Below are 26,927 nucleotides of genomic sequence, written 5' to 3'. Positions count from 1 at the left end.
ATCACGGACGAGGAACGAAAATTTTGAAATCCAGCTCTAAAGTTAAAAATTACTTTCGAGAATTAAATGACTCTGATCTTTTCAAGATGAAGTCGATTCGTAATTGATGTGAGAACGTGCAGGTATAATAGCTCGATAAATAAATTTACGTTGCAATGAAAGACTCTGCAAGTATAATAAAAGCGCTACCAACCAATCATAAAATAACACGATAAAAACGGCATTAATTAATTTTGCAAAACCTGACCTGTGTACATTATACAATTATAGTTAAATGTAAAATTGTACTCATTAGAATGGACTGTAATTACATCTTTATATAATCAAAATTACTTTTAGTATAGATTCCAGTGCAATCTATACATAACGTTACCTAACATCTTTTTGTAACTGTTATTAAATGTACAGATACTGTCGAGACACGAGATATTTTCGTAATAAAATAGATTTAAGAAATAATTTTTTTAAAGAAATAATTTATTATTTATTCCGTATTTCTGACATGTTACGTATTAAGGAAATATCTTTTGTCCTCAAATTTTTCAACCAATGAAGATGGCAGCTTCCCTCATCTTGTCGAGCACTTTGGGTGTCACTTTAGGGGTAGGACAACAGAAGTCCTATTAGAGATACTGACGAGCATCATGTTCACACAGATGCAACATCTCCGCACTTTGTTCGTCGGTCCAGTTTGTAAACATACGAAACCAGTATCCAATCGGGTATTTTAAAAGCGCGGCTCTATATTCCTCGGAATTTAGCTCTTCTCTTGGATCGCATACTGAAACTAATACATACATTGTTAGGCAAAAAAGACGATCCGCGTGTACTGTTCGAAATTAAAACAAACGACTCATATTACACACCAAAGTTAAGGTATAAAGTTATACTCGCTAGAATGCTGTGTATTCTTGGCGAATTCATCCTACAATCGAATCGCGACAGCACGTCCGTAATATTAAAAATTATGTCGGCGCCTAATTCCCGGATTGGATAAAAATTACATGGTTGTTTGCATGGTTCCAATATTCTGTATACAATGTCCATCAGCTTCAAAAATCTCTCATCAGTCTCATAGTTCTCGAATTCAAGTCCGTGATTGGAGTCTCTCATGGCACGTAGCACTTCCAGCCAGTTTTCGGCGAACTGCCATTCGAAGCAACTCTTTCTCTTTGATATTACCTGCATGAACGATTCTAACACGGCAGGAATCAAATCGTCCATTTTAAACAGTTTCTCCCAGAATCAGGCATATATTGAAGCAAACTGATTGCTTCTGTTAATATAAGTCATCTGCAACGGAGATTCCAAGATTATATTAATTATGCAAAAAGATTCTCTCGTGCAATTACAACAGTACGTACAATTAGTTGAATTCTTTAATATAAAGGTTATAGAATCTCTGAAAAAGCTGCATTCCATAAGATGAGCTGCCCAATCCAATTTATCCAGATTTTTACGATTTTTTTCCAGAGATTCCACACAACTGAGTGTAAGAATTTGATAAGTTGAATCAATATTAACGAATTGTTCGACGTTACATGACTCAGGATTCGTATAACTAGCTCTCGATCCGCGGCCTATTGTATCGATGGCCGCTTTATCACTGCTGCATACATTGCCAATGATACCCAAGATTATTTCCTGAAAATATATCTGTAGTTATTAAAACAGCCAAAATTCGTTGTTAAAATAGTTTCAGTAGAACTCAATCGGATGTCGTGATAGATAAGTCGTACAGTCAATCGTGGTTTGTTTGAAATCACCAAAGAGGGCCTTTGCTAGCTTAAGAAAATTGTGTAACATAAGATGCGATATCACTTCTTCTCTCGTACTCAGATCCCATAGAGTACGAAGTCGAATCTTTAGCTCTTTTGTCCAGCCATTTTTGTCAATCTGAAATAAATTACAATATATCAAACACTTTAATTCTACAAGTCTAACAAGAATTGCAAACAGAAAACTTAAATTAAGAAATTAAAAAGAAACAGACTGCAAAAAATACAAAGATCATATTGGATAAACCAAAATTTCAAAAAAATATTCTGCATAATGTTGCTGTTCAATTTTGACTCGCACAATATTGTTATATAAAGGGAACTTTCCAGCAAGCCACACAAGTTGACACCAAACGTTATTTCCTTTTTAGTAATGAGTAACAAATACAAAACGACACTTGTCGACTTATGTCGCTTGCTGGAAAATTCTCAAAATCATTAATACGTAAAGAATAATTTTCTAAAAAATTACCTCATGTAGAGACTTCAAAGTGTTGTTTATCCAATTGCTAATGTGGAGGTTTTTACCCACGGTATCGTCTCTCAAGACAGTCAAGACATCTAATTCCTGTTCGCTGACGTCCTGCGAGTCCACGTAGAAAATTCTGCCATGTACCTTCAACATTTTCACACAACCTTATTGAAAGCTAATAAGTAATTCAGAGAGCATCCTTTATATATGGTTACAGTAAAAGTGTAAAATTTAACAATTTGTAAGTTGTAAATACCTGTCCGATATTATAGGATGCGAGTTTTTATATATACGTATATCTTACGAGCTATACTTTAGATCACGTTCTAACCTTACGGGCGGACAGGAACTTGGGCGAACAGAAACGAAGGAATAACAGGTACGCCGAACACGTGGTGTCGTAGAAAACGCGTACTTTCTCATTGTGTCGCTGACAAAGATTGATGATTCTGCTTGATTCTGTCCCATCGCGAACTGATCTCGAACTGTTTTGGAGTAATCTGGAGTCCTGGACTGTTCCGGACACAGCCGGACCACTACACGTGAGCACGTGACCATGCACGTGACGACGTTGCGCACTCGTTCGTTTTTGAGCCAATCAGCGCGCGACCCGTTTTGCAAGAAAAGCAATATGGCTGCTCCCGTCAGCGCGTGGGCTGAATCACGTCTGTCTTATGTCTGTTGTCTGTCCTTTCGCTCAGATTGCCTACGTTCGGAAATGGTTGACGACGTACCGATACGTCACAATCAGTGAACTAATTTGGCCATGTTGCTCTCTGTTGTAGCGTGGAGCGGGAGCAGGCAAAGCCAGCAGAAGCAGGCTGAAGAAGAAGAAGTACCGATACGAAAATTATTCGTCGGCAATTTGGCTGAAAGGGTTTGTATCTTGGCTTTGTTTCTCTCAATTTTTGTGCCATAAGTGTTTTGCGGCGGCATAAACAACATTTTAATAACGCACCAATATAATTCTATTTGTTTGACCATCTGTTTGTTTGTTCGTTTGTCTGACAAATTTTATTCCAGACAACTTTCAAGGACGTACGCAATTGCTTTTCTAAGTATGGAAACGTTGAGAGTTGCTACTTGCATAGAAATCGTAGAAATCAGGAGGAATGGTGCGAGTATAAAAGAAGTAACTATGCGTTTGTCACGTTTACTAAAGTGGAGGATGCAGCGAAGTAAGTTTCAAGGAGGCTACACTAGAAAATTACTGAAGAACAATGGTTGTTTGTAACCAATTGTTTGTAGAGCGATGCAAGACGGGTGGGTGATAGAGAAATACAGGAGGAACAGGAAGCTAGTAATGGGAGGAATAAGATTGCATGACAGATGGTTATCGGTGCAGGCCACAGATCCTTGGCATCAACCTGACTATACGGAGCAGAGATTGTATACGATGGGAAAAGACTCGAACAAAACTTGCGAAAGAAAGCTCAACCCGGAACAATACGTTCACGAGTATCCACAAAATGACACCGAAAATGTATCCATCCATATGCTGAATGACGATTGCTTGAGACATATCTTCCTGTTTTTGACAATTAAAGAGCGAGTCCGCATAGAGATAGGCGAGTATCTTAGTCAAACGCATGGTGTGTGTTGAAGATTTTATACATATCGCGTACATTGTTTGCTTTCACCAAGAGACGGATCTTGTACATTATCCCCCTACTATATTTACAGTTTGCAAGCGCTGGAGAGATTTAAGCCAAGATTTATGGCGTACGATGACATTCGATCTTACATCACCTACATGGAATTTCATATACGAATCCGATCCAAATTTCATGTTCACATCCGATCCATGGTGTCCTCTTAAAATGCATCCAGATGGCTTCCATGCATTTTATAAAATATTGCTTAAATATGGCAGATTCTTAACGCGAATAAATCTAGGTTACGGTATTCAGAGGATTTTAAGACCAAGAGCGTTGACTGTTATCGGGAAACTTTGCCCTAATCTTACAAGTATCGACGTTACCTCACTGACAGTTTTTGCGCCAGGTATACGTGCATTAGCAAATAATTGTAGAAACATAATCAAGTTTAATTTAGGACCATCTATATGTAGTTGTGAGACCGAGTTAAAGTGTTTCTTTAAGCTAAATCAAAACTTGGAATATCTTGCGATAACTGAAAATAGCATTTGTGGCGAATGCTTATTATGCTTGCCAGCGCAAACTATGCGTACGATTATATTGGACCGTTGCAACTATCTTCGGGACACTCACCTTTCAATGGTAAATAGATTGTTGGTTACTTTTTTTCACTCTTGAACGATACATCGATATTGTCACGTACACAGGCACTGAAGGAGCTCGAAAATTTGAACCATCTCGCGATAAACAAATGTATCGGTATAGCTAAACACACATTGGAAGTTGTCGGTCAGCATTGTAAAAGTTTAAGAACATTGGAGCTCGACGGAGACTTTCCCTCCGCGCAAACGGCGGATATGTTGTATTTAATTCACCTTGTCAATCTGAAAGTTTTAAGAATCACAGACAATCCTAAGGTATCAGACGATTTCCTTACCGATTTAGTACAACATTGTCAGCAGCTTACCAACGTAGACATTACAGGTAAATTACAATTATATATCTATATAATTTGCCACTTTTTTAATCCTATTTTATAATTATCCTTCCATATCCAACAGGTTGCTCCAACGTGAGCGATGTCGGATTAATGGCTATTGCTACGTTAGTAAAACTAGAAAAATTAAACATCTCTTATATACATCAAATTACTGACGATGGCTTGAAAAACATGTGTGGCTTGAAAGAATTGGAGTGCCGAGGATGTCTATTTAGCGATCGGGGCATGACAACGCTCATCCGATCCTCGCCCGAATTACAATTGTTAGATCTCTCCGGATGTAGGAATATTAAGGACTCCACTCTTGAGGTTGCCAAAGACGTTTGTAGCAGTCGAACTAATAACGTGACGTTGAAGATGATCGTTACGGAAACAGCAATTCTCACTAAGAAAGAAATAGATCAAGAGAGACTGCCTCCGCATATAGTTAACGATTTGCTTGACGATTTGTCTGATAGCGTGTCTAATCTGTGTCTCGTGGATAAACGCCATTTAGCGTATAATTTCGAAGATTGAAATTATAGAATATACAATATATACTGATTATAGACTATATATAGAGACAGAAGATGATAATACTATAGAGAACCTGATGAATTAGATCATTGTTCCGATTATTAACACTCTTTATATCACAATTTTCTACGGCCCTAATCGATTTTTTTCTACGATTAGTCTTTACCGTCATTGAGTCCTAAGATTTCGTATGTATTGTTACATGCTGCCTTCTATTACATTACCATTGACTTTAGAAATACTTATTCCCATGAATATAATGCTACAATTAATTACATGAATACACACGCGCGCACATCCACATGTACACATGTATATATTTATTATATCAAGTATTACGCGATAATAAAGTGCAAGAAAATAAACCAAACGTAAATTCATCTTCATCTACCATAAATTCGTACCAGTCAGATCATACATACCTGCTTTATCTGTTCTATAAGAGAAGTCTGTTTTATCGTTCCATTTTCTCCACTCTTGATATCATTATTATCCGCGCTTGGATTTTTCAGATATCTAGCGTAGAATTACAACATTGATGATTTTATTGTATTTATAATTAATAACGTTTAGACAATGAATCAATACAGCTGCAATTATTATGCACATATATGCAACAAGGAATGTGCACATATTTTAATAAGTGCTAGAAATTACGAACTTTGCGCAAAATTATGAATCATCGCTTGATAAAATTGCTAAATTATATTAGCATTTCCATACATTTTACGACACCATCTTTTCACGCGGATATCTTTCAATCGTGTGCATTGTCTTCCTATTACTACGTTTACGCGAGCGTTACTTTTGTAGTAGTATTTGTTTCTTTTACGTATCATATATATATATATATATATATATATATATATATATATATATCTAATAAAATTGGATAGGATCATTCAACATAATTGTTCCACAAACCGGAGTTTTACATTAAAAAACAAACGTAAAATGAATTTTATTGAAATAGTCTTGTTACTCTTTCTAATAATATCTCTTTTTTTATAATTTTCACGAAATTATTTACTTATTTATGCACGACAGTGCTTTATAATAATTTAATGATAAGAAATAAAGGTTATATAAAAAATTAAACCAAAGATATTGATTATAAATTTTATATTATAATCATAAATCCACACTGTGTATTGTAATAAAATAGAATCAGGTAGTACAAAGACTTAGAAGCTGTATAATTATCGAATAATATAAGATTTTAGACGTAAACGTACCATTTTAGATATGAACATACCATACATTAAGATTGATTACTGATAAATAATAATACATACAAATACACAACAAGTAAACACCTAAGATGTAATACGTAATTAATAATTAAAATTCGACTAATAAAATGTGAATTTATTACAGCTATACGAATTGATCAATAGATTAGAATCCTTTAACTCCAACAAATCAAGAAATATATTGATATATATATAGGCTGTATACGTGACGTAAACTATAGATTTTCAGTACTGGCAATGAATATCGAAACGCAGCCATAGTATCTGCGTTCACCGCTACGTCGCGCATGAGGTAGAACCATAACTCGTATTTAAAATACAACCACGTAGTCTATATAAGAGGTACGAAACGAGTTCAACGCAGAACATTGTTGATCCACTTGCCGTTCGGATTCGGCGTTAAACTGTAGGTCCCCCTACGACGTAGGGCACGCTATATAGCTCCAAAGGTTGAGCTGTAGGCGTCAATAACTCATAACTCCAACCGGAGTTTATAAACTTGGAAAAAAAAGCGTGTAGGGGCATAGGGTCCTACTCGGACGATGCGCCATTCGGCCATTGAAATAAAAACTAAATGAAAATTATTTATATATTTACTAAAATTTTTTAATATGGCAGAGATCAAAGAGGCGCGGACGCCGCGGACAAGAACCGCGCATGGTTATGATCGTCTACCCGCTGCCGGAGATAAGTTCGCTGACCCGGCTCACATCGCGAAACATGAAAAGAAAATGCATCCGGGGGACTACGTAAGCTATAAGTAAGTGCTCCGTCTGTAATTAAGTATACCGACAAAACAGAGTCGTGCCGTTAAGAAATGTTAATTAAAGCTCATCATGAGCGAGAGCACGGCGTTCCCCGAGTGCAGAAGCCGGATCGCAATACTGCCGGACTGTGCCGGCGTGGGCACTCAGTGCGCGAACGGTGGGGTTGTCATCTCAATCGCAAGTGCGGGCTACACGAGCATCATTGGCGACGACGTCATCCTCGTCGCGGTCGTCCTCCGGACTGTCGCAACGCCGCGCGTGCGACTCGCGGCCACCCGGGGCGCACACCACGGCCCAGTGCATCAACATCCGCAGCATCGCGAGCACTATAGCACACCATCACCGAGATCGCCATCTGCAAGCACATCATCCGCACTCCGCAGCGACATGTGAATTTCCCGCATATACGGTCGTCATCGCCGCAGCATCACCGACGGCACGTCGACCATCTTCGTCGCCGGTGACAGCTGCGGCATGCGGTCCGGGTCACACGAGGTAGGACGGCTGCGGTCACTGCTACCAGCTACCAGCTGCAGTGGTGGGAGCGCCGTGCCACGGGCGACAACCAAGTCGACTTTCACCGAAACTGACTTATTATTGGCTTGAAAATGAACGTAAAAAATATATAATTAACAGAAGTATTGAGTAAATCTCCAATTTTCGTTTTCAAAGTATGAGGGCTATGAATTAATACTATATCGAACTTTATCACGCTCATTTAATTTTCAACATCTTAAATCATCTTCTGACTGCTTAAGGTAGGCGTCTCGCTACGTGCTAGTCATGTGACTGTTTGTAGGTTTTCACGTTCAGAAATATATTTCAGGCAATTTTTGCTAAGGGAAAAATAATTTTATGAATTATGGTGTAAAATTTCATACGTGCCAAAGTATGTTACTTTTTCCAAATTATGTGATTTTTCTCATTTGACTCCGTTTTGATCGGCTGATCGTGCGAGTCGTCGAGAAAGGTTACAAGTGAGGTTACATCTCCTTTTCGATTGAATTTTGACAATTACTGAGAAAGGGTTTCAAAACGCATGACAGGGGTGTCAATTACTATCCAATTCGGCTAAGAAAGACGAGCCTCATAACCTGCAACTACAGTGATTAGCCAGCGGCTTGCCAAGTCTTCCCAACCTTACCTCGACCAAAAAATGTCTGCTCGATTACCGCATTTTCACTAAAATAAACTAAAAAATTAGCAGCGAAATCTCCGGTAAACTATATATTTTATGGTTGCATCGGATTCTTCGAAATCTAATGTACAAAAAGCAATGTTTTTTCTCACTTCATCTAATCGAAAAATGCGAAAAATATGTGATTGAAACCGTGATAGAGCCTTCTTTTTCTGGCCGTCTGTATGAAGTAATGCAAAATTTGTGATTTTCGAGATCGATTTTCTAGAGTAAATAGTCGGTAAGGAGCCACAGAAAAAATCGACCGCAAAGCTGATCATATAATTTGATATAAAATCCAAAATCGAAAACTTTATCTAATACATGCCCTGACGAGACGACTACCTTAACATTGAGTTCAATTAGATACTAAAGTTGATTTATACAGAGATATTACTGTTCGATTGCTTAGAATCAAGATTTTCATTCTTTTTTGTGACACAGCAATTAATACCATTATTTTGAAATATCGCCGATAAATATACTTGGAAAAAATACTTGATAAAAATACGACACGATTTCACACTTGGAGAGATGTTGATTATCGGAGAACACACAGTGCTCAGATTTCGCAAATTATAACTTCAATAAATATTACGTGTCAATATTACGTTACATATCGTAGTCAGACGCCGCACACTCACACATACATAGGTTTGCAAAAATTTATAAATGGCAGATATGTCAACTTTTCAATTTAAGTTAAAGATTAATTCATTTAAGATGCACACGCCTTTAAAATATATCTTTTACCAGTGAGACGAGCGTAACTTATAGCTTATCCGCATTACGCCGATACGCTATTATTAAAAATATATTAGGAAATGTACTTAAGTTAAAAGATATGTTAATTGTAGAATGAGTTAGAGTCTTCGTCTTTTGAATTACGGAGCGATCACGTATGCGTATGACGTTTACACCTTTGTAGGGTGCGTACATGTACACGCAGGCAGGTCAAAAGAGAGCGTCGATGTAGACGGTATTATAAGATATTTTGTAGTATCTCCATCGGCACCCGCATCGTTTGATCGTCGACGAGAACGATGTCGAACTTTTCCATAAATGAGTCTAAGCTCGCCTCCACCTGGAAAAGAAACGAGATCAGTCACTATATCTCGCGAATCCGCAGCCCGCTAATCGAGGATACTTACGTGATCGTAAAGGAATCCAATTTTCAGGACTGCCTTAGTGTCTTTTAGTCCCTCCACCATGTTGGCGTCGCCGATCGTGTCGCCCATTAACAACACATTGTGTCTCTTTTGAAGTAACTCGAGATAATGTTCTGCCAGTGCACACTCATTCTTGTTGTACACGTGTATGAGCACGTCGTTCTTAAATCCATCCAATTGATTTCCATCATACTTGAGAAAGTTGGAGATTACTTTTACATTGTCGAAGAGAGCATTGTGGTACCTCAGCACAGCCTCCACTATATCACCCAAACCGGCGCTGAACACTACAATCGGCACTCTCGCATCGTACAGTTTCTGAAAAAGCTCTTCCGTACCATCGCGCAATATATTTTCGAACGCTTGGGCCACTTCCTCCAATTCGTGAGGATCAAACTCGATGCCTTTCAACAGATCTTGCGCAGCTGTCATCCAGTCGCGCATAGCGTCTGCCTTCTTGTTCACAGGCATGTCCGGATCTATTTCCATCGGTCTGTACTTATTGTATAGATGCTTAGCTTCGTCTAAATACTGCTGCGGCAATTGCTTGCATTTTCGGAACATACCTGAAATTAAATTTCAATGTTAAGTTACCGCGGAGCTGAACAGAAACCGACGAATCACAAATTTGAACAATTATGAATCTCAATTATGACAGACGGCTTGTGAACTTGCAAGGGAAATCAGCAAGCTTGTGAAAAAGAGAGCTTATAATTAAAAAAAAAACTACTTTTTTTTTTAACACAATAAATTATCATTTACTTACCAAAGCTGCTAAGTACATCCCTGCCGTCTATGTGTTGCTTCGTAACGGTTAAGTCGAAATCCGTGACTATCTGCACACAGGTAATCGTAGATTAACCTAATGCTGAATTAAAAGGTGATTGCAAAGGCGTAAATACAAGAGCGCATACCTGCAGATTATTCGCGCCGCCTTGCTGTATCGCATTTATCGTCTTCAGGAGCGCGACTTCGTCCCTGATGTAAACATGTCTCGACTTCAAAGCGGGAAACTGCAAACGGAGAATATGTTTCGTGATGCCGAAAGGAGAACGCGTCATTGAACGAGGGACGGTCGACGTTTTACTCACTTCGTCGATCGTAAATTCGTTGCTCATCGTCGTCGGTGATGCGGAATCGCGTGGAGGCTCCAGAAATTCGAAGTCGACCTCTCAAGTCTCAAGTCTCAAGTCTCAAATCGTTCACCGTCCCTCGTCTCGTGCCAACGTGCGTCGCACGTTGCACGTTGCCACCACGAGCCACGAGCCACGAGCCACGAGCCTGCTAAAAACCAACAACAAGACAACAAGGGAGTGCGCATACTGCGCATGCCAAACGTGCGCTGCTTTTGCTCGTTACACCGGGTGTCCCGTAACACATGTTCGCCTCTCCCTGGCACGAAAGTCGATCGAGTCACGTAATTTCGCTTGATGTGAATTTTTTCTTCAATAAAACTGTTATCTTTAAGAGATTTCCAGTTAGGAAGATCTATGCGATTTTAAAATAAGATTCAAGAGACGTAACGTGGATATATATAACCACGTTTATATAAATTGATATAAATGTTAGAAGTAACAATGTGTCAAATACATAAAGACGAATAACAATGAAACATGCTAAATTAATTTATTCGATAGATATATTACATGCAGCATATGTCTACATTTCTTTGTTACAATTTTTTGATATATATATTTTGTATATAATAGTTATATAATGAAATCGATTATAATTTAATTTTTGTATGTAAAAAAAGAAAGATATTTTCAGATATATATGCTTTATACATGACACTTATTATATGACAGCAAAAGGCATATATAATTTCCTTTGATATACATATATGTTGTAAGCATTAAATCTAATAATATTGTCAATAATTTAATATTAATAATATTATTTTATTGAAATCTCATTGTGTTAATTAATAATAATAATATAAAAAAAATACCATTACAAGTCGTCAAAAATATGAATTTTAGTAAGTACGTTAATAATTCGTAAAAATAAGTACGTCGTTAATTATTCCTCTTCATTTTTTTTTTATTTCTCTTCGCATTTACTCCGAATAACAATATTATTTTATTTATCTTATTCTCAATCTTTTTCACCGACTTTTCATCTAATATACGTTTATGAACAAGCAACTGCAAGAAATACTCCTTTTCGTCATAAAACGGTTCAATTAAGAGTACGAGATCTTTTACAGAAGATTTATACAGATGTTTAACCATGTTCAACCAGGCTTCCTCCAGGTTTCTTAACAAGTTAGGTAATGACGACTGTAAATTTAATAACCGTGTTGCTTTTGGATTACTTAGATTATAAGCTGGATCGTACAATAGAATTGTTAATTTGTTATCATTTTCCAGAGCGTCTAAAAACTTATCAGAATCTGATTTCAGTGTTTTTGATATTACACCTAAAACTATTATACACAATATGGTTAGAAAAAAACATATTACTGCATTAATTATCCACAATGCAACAACGAATTTTAATACCTATTTTAAGACTTGAAATTGTGCGCATCAAAATGTTATTTATGCGATGTGACAAATTGTATTCCAAATATGGCAATAGGTATGCATATTTGGAAATTAAATCAATAATTTTAGGTCGTTTATCAGTTATTATTAGTTCTGAAATTAAAACTTCCCGGTATGGATTGAAAACGCAAACTAAGCATTCCACTATTAAGCCGTGTAAATTCAATTCATTGTAAGACACAGCTATCTTTGTTTTCATAATCGTCATTATTGATAGCCAATTGTAGGCAAGCTCTAAATTTATCTGTTTCTCTCTTTTACGTTTCCATTCTACCATTTGCTTGCAACGGATCGTTATTTTATAAATTATATCATTTATATTGATACAGACTCCATTTACATGTATTTCCTCTAGAAAATTAGATTGATTCGAATTATCGTCTGCAGATCGGTTCAATTTTGTCTCAGCCATTTCCTTGACCAGGTCAATGACTGTTTCTATTAACTTTTCTATTAAAAAAAAATTTTAACACGTTAATCGGATTGCGCTCTGCAAAACTGATTCTCTTGCGATATATATTTCAATAAATTATAGTATACCATTAGATTCGGTAAATTCAAACTCAAGTATAACGAGCATAGAGCGTCCAAGAGATTCATTTTTCTTCAAGTGCCCTGATGCACACCTCAACCAACTTGGTGCGCAATTGTTTCGGATCGTGTGCACTGCTACTTTTAAGAATCTCAGAATACTCAATAGTACCAACTCGTGTTTGGATTCCAAATGACTTATGATAGATGATACAAAACTTAGGTCATTGCCTATTATGAGAATCATTGTTTCATCCTTGCTGCATACATTATTAATAATACAAATCACTATTTCCTAAAAAAAAAATGTTAACGGATTAACGTTAAAATAATTTTCATTAAAACGTATACTTTAGAAATAACAATCGAATATTTGCGACGAAGATGAATGTAGCATACAACAACATCTGGTTTACTGTTCACAGCATTCAACATGTCTCGCAATATATTTGGATGATTTACAAAATAATTTGCCATAATGGTGTTTTCGCTCATGGTCAATACATGTTTATATCTTCGCATCATTACTTCCGGCTTATCATTTATCTGAAATGAGTTGCACTGCACAATTTGTATACGTATATCTCAAACTTTATAGTACCATAAATTTAATAAAAAATAACCCAACAGCATCAATAAAAATATATTTTTTGCTGCACTTGTAATTTTATATTCATTTACATTATCCTAATTATTAAACATATTTATTTTTCATTTGCATTATCTAAATTATCTGTTTTACAAGTAATATGTCCCGAAAAAATATTTTAGCTCTGATCAAAATAACTTATATCTATTGTATTCGCAGTAAACAAAGAACTTCCAAAAAGAAGAGTATTGTACAAAGAATATTCTTCCGAAATGCTACGTTATTATCCATTAATGATATCAAAAATTATAGATCGCAAATTTCAATAAAACTGATTGATAAAATTAAAAATATTAAACAATTCCGAGCAAAGTCGTTGTTTAGGATACTATACCCTTGGCTCCTAAATATATACACAATATAGCAATTGCAAAAATGGTATTTGTACAAATGATTACCATATCAGGAAGTTTGGACATTAAGGTTTTCACGTATTTTTTCGCTGTAGCGATTTCTACGACCACCACTTCGTCATCAATGTTATCAGACATCTGATCTATTATATTGTGCGAAAAAATTTGTGATGCTTTCTCTCTTGTGTGAATTTCTTCTATATTCCTATTTCTATCCTACAGATTTTTCACATAAATTGTCACCCAGCTTTTTAATTCTGCATTATATCGTTATTTGTTTCCCCTTGAGACTTCTCTGAAAAAGATTTCGATTCAAAATTTTTCTATATTATTAGTATACAAATTTCTGCCCAAATCTTATTGCTGAACAGGAAAATTAACAATTTGACAATCGTTTGAGATTCTAAATTATTTTGCAGTTTTATCTCTTAAACGTACTCGTGGTAGGTATTCTTGCCGTTAACGTTAATATATTTTTGGACAAATATTTATCATATTCGTGTTCGCGTGCGATTAATCTTGTTGCTGAAGAGTAAAAATTTGTAACATTCGTGGCAAAGGTTCTAAATCATTTTGCAATTTTATCTCTTAAACGTATTCATGGTATTCTATTCGTATTTTTTTTTAGATTTAGACATTTAGATTATCTAAATATTGAGCGTTCGTATAATTACAACGTACTACGTTGATCTAATTATTCTGATCAGAATTCTTGCACAATTGCAAGAGCTACAATTACGAGACTCTCTGCCTGAATCTTCAAGTGGTTGAAATTGATAATTTTTCTGGCGAACAGTCGAACGGTGGACGTGCGAAAATCATATCTCACAAGCGCGATCGAGAGACTCTATAGTAAAGATTTCGATCTGTGACGACTTTGTTTCTTACCCGATATACCATCAGATATCGCGTTTGAGGTCGTTCCTTGGTCTGTGACTTATCGAAATCGACTAGTTTCTAATTTCTTTCTGTAACATCGAAGTTGAAAATTCCCAAAATATTGCCGTTATGACATTCAAGGATATATGTCGTGGCAGTAAATAATAAACACACGTTGCTCGAAACTAGAACTCGCGATATATTTAAGTTTAAAAGTACGGGTTACAATTCACGAGGCAGTCCAATTTTAACATCGAAAATATGTTTTTTCGATATCCAACTTATTGAAAACAAATCTTACGTTGTATACGCCAGTTTTTATTGCATTCTCTTTACTTGAAAAGAAAGTTTTAAAAGCGACCTTAATTGAGACCCCAAACTCCGACAAACTCCTTAATTAAGTTAATTGTCGATTAAGTTGGTAATCTAATTTAATTTATATTTTATCGGCATAAATAGATTAATTAATCGTACATATATATGATCGACCCCCAGGCCGATCCTGACATTCTGAGAATTCGCCCTTAAATGCGCATCAGGGCATCCAACGTATATTAGGCTGCGGCCCACTTGACGCTATATACAAATGCTTCGAAGCGTTCTTCTTCTTCTTTCTTCGTTGAAAGAAAGGAGACGAGGAATGTGCTTCGAAGCATTTGTACCGTCAAGTGGACGGACCACAGCCGTAATTCCCTAATGCTCAACGGACGGAAACCTGATGTTTACGACGTATGCGCATTCGTTTTGAAAACTTCTCTCGCGTCCCGTAGGCGCCAACGGGAGGGAAAAAACAAGATGCATTTCATCGCGCATGATATTGCGTAACGATATCGTAATCGTGAATATAATAATCGAACCTTTTATATTATCTCCGCGAGTCGCATGAAGTTAGCTTAAGAAAAGGCGACGCGCGCTCGTGACGGCCGGCAGCCGTGGCGCATGCGCGTCTAATTTCTCGCGGAATGACGTCAGCGGCAAAGTCGGCCCCCGTTCGGCGAGGGGCGAGGAGGGCGTACTTATCGGACGATCCGTGTCGGCGATGGCGATGGCGGCCGAGGGTGGCCGAGGAACGACAGACGGACGGCATCGGCATGACGGCTGGAGGCTGGAGGGTAGACGAGGGGGGAAGGGAGGGGGTACCGCGGAGTCGTACACGTGTGCGCGGGCGCGCGCAAGTGTGTGTGACTCCTTTGGCGCGGTCGTGGCGGTGCGGTTGCTGGTGTGCGGTGCTGCTGCTGGCCTGCTGCTGCTGCTGCTGCTGTTGGTGGTGCGGAGGTGCGGACCGTGAAGCGGCCGGAGTGAATCTGGCCGGAGTGTGTCAGTCGGTTGGCGAATCCTGTCGGCGTTGCTCGGCGCACGTTGCACGTTGCACGTTGCGAGTGTATGATACTGCGGCGGCTGCGGCGAGCCGATAGCGAGCCGATAGCGCAAGCCGTGAGCCGTGAGTCAGATCGGTTGCCGACGAGGAGAAGAGGGTGCGGTGCCGTCTGCAGCGGGATCCTCCGCTGCTCCATCTCGTCGTCGTCGGTGTCGGCGAGTGTCTGCTGATCGCACGCTACTGGTCCATGTGCTCTGCTGACTAAAATGCTCATCAAGGAATTGTAAGTGCGGCGCGGGGGACGGTTACGGGGGAGGCGGAGGAGGAGCGAAGAACGGTGACGGTGACGGTTACGGGGACCGCACCGGAGCAGGGGCCTGTCAGGTGCGCGCCGCGCCACGGATTTCCGAAATTCGCTTCTGGCCGCGGCCAACGCCGTGGGCCAGCGCAAACGAAATTCAAAAACCGATCGGCACGGGGCACGATGACTGCTGATCTTTAACGGCGGCTGGTGAAGGAGGTGGTGGAGGAGGGAGAGGGTTGAAGAAAGAGAGACGGGGAGCGAGAGGGATGGTGGCCCTCTGGCCCTCTCATCCCTTACCGCATGATTCCAGAGGTCTGCTCGCGCTGGTTGCACTTTCTGCACTTCTCTCTCCCTCTCTCTCTCTCTCTCTCTCTCTCTCCTTACCGAAGCTTAAAATATACGATGGTTCCTGGCCCAGCAGCGGGAAGTAGTGCGAGAAAAGTGCAGCTTCCCGAGAATCTCGGCTGACTTTAGGCTTCCCCGGCATCGACCGTCCGCGTACGATGCGGATCGACACATGCGTTCAGTTATAAATCCCTCGCAAACTTATCGATCAGCGCCGATTTCTGATGTAACTCATGAGATCAAGGACACGGTTGCGTTATCCGTATAATTTCCTTCGCCTCCTTCTTGCCTCCCGATACGTAACGTAACGCTGACATAATCCGTTATTTGTCTGTGTTACAGCCGTGTCACTCTGCCCCTCACAGTGGAAGAGGTACGTGCCTGATCTGTCCCAGGAGTTCCATTCCTCGTAATGACCCCGGTTTGATACCTGTCTGGATGTCAGATTGCATAAAAAGACAGTTGAAACTGATCTCTTAGCACTGCCGTGCAATCAAGAAAATTCGCCAATCATCTAATTATCCTCCGCGTGGCACGTGTGTGCCATGCCTCTCTCCGAGTACTTATGTGGAGTTATCTTGCATAAACAATGTTGCATTTGTAATTAGAAATCTTTTTTGTCGCACAGACACATGAGTTTCTTTGTTATCTGTTGTTTAGACTATGTTTCTATTTTTCCATTCTCATTATCTATTTGTCTCAGGGAGGGATAATAAAGCGATGTCCGACAGAGATATCTTATAATTGTCGTTGCATGTGCGGTATCAATTCTAGAAATAGATATAGAGACTCTACAGTGGACTTTAAATCTTTTCTTGTTTGCGCCTTTTGAATTGACGAATTGTAATAATAAATAAACTCCAATAAAAAGAATTGATAAACGTCAGTGCTCGAAAAACAAGTCAAAGTACACATGTAAATCATGCCTGCAAGGCTCGTGGAGTGAATTATGTAACGGGCTTAACCTACCTTGGAAAATATTGAGAAATTATATATTTAATTTTTTTTCTCTCTCTCTCTTTCTCTCTCTTAACAGTACCAAGTAGCTCAACTGTATTCTGTAGCAGAGGCTAGTAAAAATAATACGGGCGGCGGAGAAGGCATTGAAGTATTGAAGAATGAGCCGTTTACGGATTATCCGTTACTCGGTGGAAAGTATTCATCAGGCCAATATACATATAAGATTTATCACTTAGCTAGTAAAGTGCCTGCTTTTATTCGCATTTTACTGCCAAAGAACTCGTTGGAGATCCACGAAGAGGCTTGGAACGCTTATCCCTATTGTAAGACAGTCATAACTGTAAGTGTTGCGCCTGTATTCACATATAAATATATGAAATATTACGTTTAAATATATCCACATAAATGTTACTTTGATCTTTCCGCAGAATCCGGGGTATATGAAGGACAATTTCGTGATCATGATAGAATCCTTTCATATCGGCGATGTCGGCAATCAGCATAACGTAAGTGCTATGAGATTTCGACGAGTAGGTTTCAGTCGTTTACGTGTGTTTTCTTCTCACGAACTCAGGTGCACGAATTGCCGCCCGATAAGCTTAAAATCAGAGAGGTAGTGCACATAGATATTGCCAATGATTCGGTCGCCAGTGCCGATTACAAGGAGGACGAGGATCCGTCTAAATTCAAGTCCCAGAAGACGGGACGGGGCCCTCTCGTCGGGAAAGACTGGAAGCATAATGTTCAACCTGTGATGACGTGCTACAAGCTAGTCACCTGTGAATTCAAATGGTTCGGTCTGCAGACTCGCGTCGAAGGATTCATTCAGAAGGCGGAACGCCGCCTGTTCACCAATTTCCATAGACAAGTGTTCTGCTGGATAGATCGTTGGTACGGTTTAACTATGGAGGATATTAGAGCAATTGAAGACAATACGAAAGAAGAATTAGACAGGGTAAGCGATTGCGCTCTCTCTTCAACTCTCCCGTTTCAAATTTATTCGATTTTTTGCTTTGTGAGAGATTTTTCTTCCGTTTGTTGAAAGTCAAAATTTTCGATCTCTTGAAACGTTTTTTATATGTTCAATTGCAGCAAAGACATCAAGGTGAAGTACGGGGTATGCGAGCTGACGATTGAGGCTTCGATAGCTTCTATTATGAACGGTTAAATCAATTTCCTTATACATGTACACACAAATACAGACGCATACCTACAGATGTACACCCTGTTACGCTCTGTCATAGACGATTCCACAGGATTCGGACGATTTCTGGAATTTACGTGTCTATAGATTCAGTGTCTATTACAAATTACTTACTATTTTAATTTATTTTACATTTACAAGCGTTTTAGATAAATGTATCTACAGTCAAAGATTATTATAATGTAGTTATTATTATAAAAAAAAGAGACAAACGAAAGGAATCAGAATTATCTGGTTCTCTTGTTCAATGCATAATTATGAAAAGAATCTGGTTTCGTGAAAACCATCATAGATAAAAAAAAATTATGATTACTTAACAGCAGTTCGTAGTTCGATAATAATAGATATTGGAGTTCAATTAACGAACAAAATGCTTGCTGCGAAGAGTACATAAAGAAAAAAAACAAAGGAAATATGTGATTTAACATCGCGAGTTTAATCGTAGTTAAATAGTTAAAAATTCCACAGTTTAATATATTAATGTACAATTGAAAATCTAAATGTTGCGATATTAACGATCTGTATTTCGAACTATTATTTCGACCGAAAGTGTAATGTATATTAGATCGTGTATTTTCGAAAGAAAAAAAAAGCAGAGTAGTATTTTCTCAATTCTACGAAAGTGTATATGTGATCAGGAAGCTCGATTCGAAAAAACTTTATAAGAATCTTCAATGTGTATCTATAGTTATTTCGTGGAATTCTCGATGATTCCGCGAGGCTAGGTACTACGGTAGATTTCAACCTACAATGTTCCTCTATTCTTTCGTTCCGTTCGTTATCGACGAGCGCGAAACGTGTATATGTATCTATATCCCCTAAAAAGTTAGGACCAAACTGATGGATTTTTTAATTATACTGCGATGCTAACAGTAACGTATTAACATACTACTCTAAATTGTTTACTGACGACGGGAGGGGAGAGGTGATGTATTCTATGTAAAGTGCTCACACTGATATACATATACACACATATGTAGAGAAACATAGTTTAGGCTATTTCAATATTGGTGACAGCGGTTGAATGACGAAAGGGGGTGCGTTATTGTATATATATATAAAAAAAAGAAAGAGGTATACACAATGAAATTCAAATTATATATATATAATGTTTCTTTGCATTCCAAAATGGATCTCTGAGTACAACCGACGAAGTATTCTGGGACGCTGCTCGTAACTCATTACAGACTGTTAAATTATCCTCAGATTTTAAGTCTTTCAAATTTTTAGTCTATTATACGGCGATGAGAAAAAATATCATGACGATAAAAAAAGATAATTAGAGACAAGATATCTTAAAGTTTGTTTTGAAAATAATTATATTTATTTTCGCTAAATCGAATCCTTAAATGAGAGTAAAGAGTCTTTTAATGGGTTGTACACTAACGTGTAATCGCAGCAGCGTTCTTACCTAGCGATAGGATCTCTAATTAAATATACGAGTGAAGATTGAAAAAACAATAACGGAGTATATAATTTAACTGTCATCTGCACAAAGTAAATGTATTCTCTGTATTTTCTCGTTGGAAGGCATGTAGTCTAAGGTAGCTTTTATCTTCGTATTCACGTACGAAGTATGTGGTAGCCATGACGGTGCACACAGTATTTGTACTCAATGTACCGGACATACATACGAGAAACAGAGAAAACTGGACATGTATTTATTCGCCATTTTATCGACGAGGGAAAACCGATCGAAATAAGGCACATCTGTGTCGTTCAAACAAGCTCGTAACTTTAATGGAATCCGCCTTTGTTCCACGATTGTTAAGACATGAGAGTTTCTCACACACGTACGCGAGTTTACATTACACCTGTTATCCTACGAAAATAGTTACTTAAATAGATAAACTCTAGCTGTTCCTAGACATGCGACAAGCAGGGTAGAGAAGAGTCGTGGATATAGACAGAAAAAAAAGGAGAGGAAGAAAAAATTCCGTATCGCTGCCAAAGGGCTAACAGTGAAATACCAGATGAGTATGTGTATGTGTATATATGTATATATGCACGTGTATAATGCGTTTCCTTTTCTTGCATACATACGTATATACGTACGTGTATGTGCATGTGTGTGCGCGTATGTGCGTATGTCTCGATCCAGTCAAGTATTTAGTCAAGAGTTAATAAAATTAGAAGCCATAGCATATGAAATTTATTTCGACTTTTCTCTTAATATAAAAATATAATTAATTAATATAGAGAATATATATATATATATATATATACAAAATCTAATATGATATGCAATACGTACAAAATATATTTTGCTCTCTCTTTGGATATAAAAGATACTGGAGGATTTTATCTTACGTGCGTGAGTCGTGCGATCTCAATTGAGGCCGTACTCTTTGACGAGATTCGCGGCGATCACGAGTCTCTGGATCTCCGACGTGCCTTCGTAGATCTCCGTGATACGCGCGTCCCTGTAATGACGTTCCGCCGGCATATCCGACACGTATCCCATCCCTCCCAGAATCTGTATGCATTGATGAGCGCAGAACGTGGCGGTTTCCGATGCCGACAGTTTGGCCATGGCGGCTTCCTAGCGAATAAGAAATTATCTCGATTAGTAGATGGAAAAACCAACGAGAGAGCCAGATCGCCAGATGTGTGAAAAATTTACTTGCATCGATATCCGATTCGGACTTTCTCAGTTTGCGACTGAGGAAAATGCAAAACGGACGGACACAAGTTTGACAAAACAATCGTACATCGATATAAATTTTGACATCTGCAATCTGGCTCTTATTATAATTAGGCCTTCTATTTGAAGACGTCAAAAAGGTCTGTTCATTCTCTGTAAAAGTTACCCCATCTTTTTTCTCATTTAAACGATTTTCGATTATTTTAGTACTGATCTGTTGATAATTAAACTGTTGATAATTAAAGCTTAAGCTATCGTGACTACTTGAAGATTTCTATGCCATTCAAAAAAAAAAAAAAAAAAAAAAAAAAAAAGCGCGAAGTTTACTTTATCTGATAAGATATTATACAAACTGTAATCAATAGAAAAATATATATGGGCTAAGATTAAAATCAAAATATAATATATATGGGATAAGATAAGCGAACGTCATATTCAGAGTAAATATTCCAGTAGAATGAAACAATATTTATATATCTAAATATTTATAACGCACCTTCGTGTACGATTTACCGCTATCCTTAAGCTGAGCCGCTCGCCACGTCAGCAGTCTTGAACTTTCCAGTTTCAGAGCCATGTCAGCGATTTTTTGTTGAATTGCCTGCAGCTTGACGATCGGCTGACCGAAGGCTTGGCGTTTGGTCGCGTAATCCATCGCGCAATCCAGAGATGCTTGAGCTATGCCCAACGCCTGACTGGCGATTCCTATTCTGCCAGAATCTGAGAGATAAAATCGAATGTTACATCGAATAACTATTACAGTTCGTTAAAATTCGCGTGATAACGATCGTGTACCTAGAGTCATCATCGCGATTTTAAAGCCCATTCCTGGTTTGCCTAGGGTGTTATTTTGTGACACTTGACAGTCCTCGAAGATCAAGGAGCAAGTGCTGCTGCCTCGTATACCCAATTTATCCTCCTTCTTGCCCAGGCTCAGACCCGCTGTCGGTTTGTCCACTACAAAAGCGCTTATACCTTTGTGCTTCTTGGACTTGTCGGTCGTCGCAAATAGAACTATTCCACTGGCTTCATATCCGTTTGTTATCCACGACTTGGTGCCGTTAACCGTGTAAACGTTGCCGTCCGCTTTTGCGGCGGTGGACGCCGCACCGGCGTCGGATCCGTTACCCGGTTCGCTGAGAGCGAAACAGCCGATCTTCTCGCCGCTTGTAAAAGGAATGACGTATTGTTCTTTCTGTTCGTCGGTCCCGAACGCGTTTATGGGGCCTAAGTAGAGGGAATTTTGCACGCTCATTATAACCCCGGCGCTCGCACAACCTCTGGAGATTTCCTCCGTGGCTATGGCATAGGCCAGGTAATCCAATCCCGTTCCACCCAGTGCTTCAGGAACGCACAAACCCATGAGACCCAACTCGCCCATCTTCTTGATCTGCTCCGTTGGAAAAAGATGCTTCTTGTCAATTTCCGCTGCGACAGGCTTCAATTCCTCCTCGGCGAAGTCCCTGTAATTACAAATTTTTAATGGCAATGATAAACTTTATTCAACTGTACAGTAATTAATTGTATCTGTATAAGATAAACAAGTATGACTTGTCGCCTGTGTAATACCGTAATACCTGCACGTTTTGTACAGCATCTGATACGTGTCTGGCAGCATAGAAAGCGAGGCAACGTGTCGACTGAGATTGTTGACAGTGCACGTAGCTCTCGGCACGTTATTTGCTGCGAATCGATATAAACGTAATCAATACTAAATAGCAATCCACGTTCGATAATATTAGAATTGGACAATATTTGACACCCACCAAGTAATCTCAAGCACTGCATTGCCATTGTTGTTTGTGCTGTCGTTGACGTTCGACTTTATGGAACCGTTCCAAACTGTACTTTCGAACTTTAACCCGAGAGTACGATCAATCGCATACGGTACGATACATCCTACGCGTATGTATGTACATATATCGCGCTGAATTATGCAGAATGCTATTAATAACTACCAGTCTTATAATTATACAGCAGTCAGTTATATACTGTGCAGCAGTCTTTCTCTGTGTTTACGTGACGGGCCAGTTGCAGTCTGGTTGCAGATCGTAAGGCTGTAGACCAGTCGTAGATTGCTATGGAATCTACCTATCACCGGCCGATAAAGTTGACGTACAGAAACGAATTTTGGAGGACAGAAGTATATCGATCAAGGCATGAGTATATATCGATCGAGACGAATTGTTGACAAACAAAGCCGAGAGATATAAAACAATATATATGTATATGTAGTACATACACGTTGAAGTATATTTTGCTTAATATTTACGGCAACGCGCGCGCTTTTATCATATATTATATGTTTTATTAAATTTTAAATAAACGGAAGAACGTAATTGTTGATGGGAAGGTATAGAAGCTCTGAAATGCGACGAATGACACCGCGGTTAAATCTCGAGAGATATGTCTTTAATATTCTAACGCATTCTCTCTTATGTGTTCTATAACGCAAATTATATATATGCTCTCTTGAATAAAATTGCACGATAAAGAGTTTATTATTGTATTTCAATACAATTGTATTATTGTATTATTGTGTTTATTTTGTATTTCAGAGTTTTTTACCTTCCCGACATTCGCATTTATCTCTCTCTCGTTAGCATTATGCAACAGCTTTCTATAACTCTTTATCGTTTAATCTTATTCGTGAGAGCCTAAAGGCTACTGATTTATAGAGGCCATAACCGTTGATTTAAGCCGTAATCTTTAAGAAATTGATCAATCACAGTCGATTGTTCTTCTCACATTCGACTGTGATTGGTCAATTTCTTAAAGATTACGGCTTAAATCAACGGTTACGGCCTCTATAAATCAGCCTTAATTTGCATATTAAAAGACACATGACAATGTTAGAATAAACGTATTTCTCGCGATTTATTTTGTGTCGCGTGTGGCATTTCGGAGCTCCGAATTTGTCGTCCCAACGCCGCCCGTCGGCATTCGCAGCTACCTTTTTCTCTTTGGCTAGCATTATGCAACAGCATTTTATAATTATTTATCGTCTAATCACATTCGAGAGAGCCTAATTTGCATTAAAGGACACATAACAATGTTAGAATAAACGTATTTCTCGAGATTTATTTGGTGTCGCGTGTGGCATTTCGGAGCTCCGAATTTGTCGTCCAACGCCGCCCGTCGGCATTCGCAGCTACCTTTTTCTCTTTGGCTAGCATTATGCAACAGCATTTTATAATTATTTATCGTCTAATCACATTCGAGAGAGCCTAATTTGCATTAAAGGACACATAACAATGTTAGAATAAACGTATTTCTCGAGATTTATTTGGTGTCGCGTGTGGTATTTCGGAGCTCCGAATTTGTCATCCATCAACGCCGCCCGTCGGTATTCGCGGCTATACCTTTTTCTTGTTATCTAACATTATGCAGCAACATTTTGAAACTCTTTAGCGTCTAATTACATCTGAGAGAGCAAGTCTCGCATTAAAGCATACATAACAATGTTAAAATAAATATATTTCTCGAGATATGACCCAGTGTCGTTCAGCGCATTTCGGAGCTTTTACAAAACCTTTCCGCCAAGCCAGCCGAGCACGAGCACTACATTAATAATTCTTATAATAGTTTCAGTTATTCATATACATATAGTACACGTACAAAAAAGTAATTAATAAAAACGTTATTAATTTAACAAACAATAGATATTAATATTAAATTATTCTTAAGTAATAACGAGAAATATATCGTGCATTCGTTTGGCGCTTGAAAGATCATAAAAATTATGAAAAGAATTTTAGGTTACGAGGAAAGCGAGAATCTCGAGTTTGGAGTCGTTTGTAATTCCTCAGAAATCGCTCCTGTTACGCGGGAAGCATGTTGAGCGAGGAGGTTTTAGTAAATATTCGAGCAGCGGCACGCTTACCCCCACTATTACCCATCGCCATTATTGGAACGGCGCGCCGGGCGCGCGACGAGGATGCCCAGCCTACGGCCAATCAGAGCGCTGGCAGGTGTGCATAGCAGGGGCAGTAGGCCCAGCGCTCTGACCAATAGCAGCGTGATTACGAAGAGGCAATGTGGGGTGGCAAGACCCGCGCTCGGAATACCTCCGTCAACCTCCTTGCCTAACATGCTAGCCTGATATATCAGGAGTAAATTTCCGAGATTTCGCGGTGCCGAAACCTGAGTTTCGCCTACTTTATCATCCGAATTAATTCTTCTATTAACTTTTATTGTCTTCTAACGTCTCTACTGATGCATAATTAAATTCTTGCTATTATTTAATTGTTATTTTAGATTACAGTATTCTATTAATCTAATTATTAATATAATATAGTTACTAATTATGTTCTTTTAAATAATTTATGGAAACGCAAAATGCGGCAGAAAGTTTAGCATACTGAATTGTAAAACGTATGCAACAGCATTTTAAAACTCTTTATTGTCAAATCTCGTTTGAGAGAGCATGATTTGCATTAACGGATACATTACATAACAATGTTAAAATGAATATATTTCTCGAAAATGACCCAGTGTCGTTCAGCGCATTTCGCATTTCAAAACACCCGCGAAATATCTACTGCAACCTCCTCGCACAACATGCTTTCCTGATATATTAGGAGTAAATTTCCGAGATTTTGCGGTGCAAAACCTGAGTTTCGCCTACTTTATCATCCGAATTAATTCTTCTATTAACTTTTATTGTCTTCTAACGTCTCTACTGATACATAATTAAATTCTTGCTATTATATTTTATATTAGGAACATTTATTTCGATGTTATTTTAATATTTTAAATATTACTTCAGTTACAAATGCTCCAATTCGTTTTCGCTTGTCATTCAATATTCTAACAGAACGAATCTCAAATCTAAATTTACACGTAAAAAAGAATACGTCCTCTACGCAAGTTCGAAAATATTATAGCAATTATAAATTTCATCAACTTCAATAACGGTAAATGTGTGTGTGTGTGTGTGTATCAACCATTACTACAAATAAATTAAATATGAAACTAAAAGGGCCAAAGCACATATGACCAGGTCGTAGTCGTGGACGTAAGTAACGCACAAGCTTTGGCGTATCCTGATCTGTCAGGTCGGGGACTACGACCGTCGTATATCGCTACGCCATGTTATGTGCTTTGACCCTAACACGTTACAGAAGTAAGACAAACTTACTTCATGGATAAAGAAAGGCCAAAAAAACGATATACACTGTATATATGAAATGTGTTGATATAATATACATATAAGAGAGACGGCAATACACAGTTGTTCGTCTTCGAGGAGACAGGATGTGGTCTTCAAAATTCAGTTTTACTATAAATAATAATTAATAATTAAACAATTATATTAATAAAAATAGTGAACAGTCAAGCTGTCCAGGATATATCATCCTCCGAGGATGGGAGGTATAGTGTACGGTACGAAGGACTCCACAAATCTTCGGTTTTTTTGGTCGTTTTATTTTATGTATTCACAAACGTTACAACTGTCGAC

General features: G+C 38.3%; 5 protein-coding genes and 2 long non-coding RNA genes across 11 annotated transcripts; 2 read left to right on the top strand and 5 right to left on the bottom strand.

Moving 5' to 3' along the window:
- Nucleotides 1-1,738: 1,738 nt before the first annotated feature.
- Nucleotides 1,739-2,780, bottom strand: LOC143906022 (uncharacterized). The gene is made up of 3 exons (XR_013259417.1): nt 2,582-2,780; nt 2,251-2,394; nt 1,739-1,896 (listed from the first exon to the last, which is right to left on the bottom strand). It is a non-coding gene; the product is annotated as an uncharacterized LOC143906022 (long non-coding RNA).
- An 88-nt stretch (nt 2,781-2,868) lies between these two features.
- LOC143906008 (putative RNA-binding protein EEED8.10) lies at nt 2,869-8,022 on the top strand. 2 transcript variants are annotated; one of them, XM_077421744.1, is made up of 8 exons: nt 2,869-3,127; nt 3,274-3,428; nt 3,499-3,818; nt 3,934-4,490; nt 4,556-4,832; nt 4,910-7,132; nt 7,236-7,377; nt 7,448-8,022. In XM_077421744.1, the coding sequence occupies exons 1-6, from the start codon at nt 3,017-3,019 to the stop codon at nt 5,362-5,364; spliced, it is 1,875 nt and encodes a 624-aa protein (XP_077277870.1). In that variant the 5' UTR covers nt 2,869-3,016; the 3' UTR covers nt 5,365-7,132; nt 7,236-7,377; nt 7,448-8,022. The 2 variants fall into 2 exon arrangements, with proteins under 2 accessions (XP_077277870.1, XP_077277868.1); XM_077421742.1 differs by having other exon boundaries at nt 4,910-7,377.
- Nucleotides 8,023-8,085: 63 nt separating this feature from the next.
- On the bottom strand, nt 8,086-11,025 carry Cn-iiib (cytosolic 5'-nucleotidase IIIB). 2 transcript variants are annotated; one of them, XR_013259416.1, is made up of 6 exons: nt 10,822-11,025; nt 10,645-10,743; nt 10,497-10,566; nt 9,713-10,296; nt 8,907-9,645; nt 8,086-8,136 (listed from the first exon to the last, which is right to left on the bottom strand). XR_013259416.1 is itself a non-coding variant. In XM_077421763.1 (5 exons), exons 1-5 carry the CDS (start codon nt 10,846-10,848, stop codon nt 9,544-9,546), a joined length of 882 nt encoding a protein of 293 aa, XP_077277889.1. In that variant the 5' UTR covers nt 10,849-11,025; the 3' UTR covers nt 8,086-9,543. The 2 variants fall into 2 exon arrangements, 1 of the variants encoding a protein (XP_077277889.1); XM_077421763.1 differs by having other exon boundaries at nt 8,086-9,645.
- Nucleotides 11,026-11,245: 220 nt separating this feature from the next.
- LOC143906010 (uncharacterized) lies at nt 11,246-15,866 on the bottom strand. 3 transcript variants are annotated; one of them, XM_077421748.1, is made up of 6 exons: nt 14,701-15,866; nt 13,858-14,107; nt 13,210-13,356; nt 12,820-13,105; nt 12,235-12,729; nt 11,246-12,158 (listed from the first exon to the last, which is right to left on the bottom strand). In XM_077421748.1, the coding sequence occupies exons 2-6, from the start codon at nt 13,948-13,950 to the stop codon at nt 11,749-11,751; spliced, it is 1,431 nt and encodes a 476-aa protein (XP_077277874.1). In that variant the 5' UTR covers nt 13,951-14,107; nt 14,701-15,866; the 3' UTR covers nt 11,246-11,748. The 3 variants fall into 3 exon arrangements, with proteins under 3 accessions (XP_077277874.1, XP_077277873.1, XP_077277875.1); XM_077421747.1 differs by having other exon boundaries at nt 13,858-15,866; XM_077421749.1 differs by having other exon boundaries at nt 11,846-13,105; nt 13,858-15,866.
- A 41-nt stretch (nt 15,867-15,907) lies between these two features.
- On the top strand, nt 15,908-21,726 carry Vib (phosphatidylinositol transfer protein vib). The gene is made up of 6 exons (XM_077421765.1): nt 15,908-16,292; nt 17,001-17,031; nt 17,695-17,958; nt 18,047-18,124; nt 18,193-18,573; nt 18,711-21,726. The coding sequence occupies exons 1-6, from the start codon at nt 16,276-16,278 to the stop codon at nt 18,753-18,755; spliced, it is 816 nt and encodes a 271-aa protein (XP_077277891.1). The 5' UTR covers nt 15,908-16,275; the 3' UTR covers nt 18,756-21,726.
- On the bottom strand, nt 17,288-17,765 carry LOC143906023 (uncharacterized). Its single transcript, XR_013259418.1, has 2 exons — nt 17,628-17,765; nt 17,288-17,428 (listed from the first exon to the last, which is right to left on the bottom strand). It is a non-coding gene; the product is annotated as an uncharacterized LOC143906023 (long non-coding RNA).
- Arc42 (Activator-recruited cofactor subunit 42) lies at nt 20,947-23,527 on the bottom strand. The gene is made up of 5 exons (XM_077421753.1): nt 23,233-23,527; nt 23,044-23,149; nt 22,262-22,929; nt 21,963-22,186; nt 20,947-21,364 (listed from the first exon to the last, which is right to left on the bottom strand). The coding sequence occupies exons 1-5, from the start codon at nt 23,258-23,260 to the stop codon at nt 21,152-21,154; spliced, it is 1,239 nt and encodes a 412-aa protein (XP_077277879.1). The 5' UTR covers nt 23,261-23,527; the 3' UTR covers nt 20,947-21,151.
- Nucleotides 23,528-26,927: the final 3,400 nt, after the last annotated feature.

This window comes from Temnothorax americanus, unplaced genomic scaffold (assembly GCF_048541705.1).
Source record: "Temnothorax americanus isolate GAGA-0224 unplaced genomic scaffold, ASM4854170v1 Scaffold7, whole genome shotgun sequence".
In the NCBI taxonomy this organism is placed as follows: domain Eukaryota; kingdom Metazoa; phylum Arthropoda; class Insecta; order Hymenoptera; family Formicidae; genus Temnothorax; species Temnothorax americanus.
Note: the sequence above shows the minus strand (reverse complement) of the source record. Positions and strands in the feature narration are given on the sequence as shown.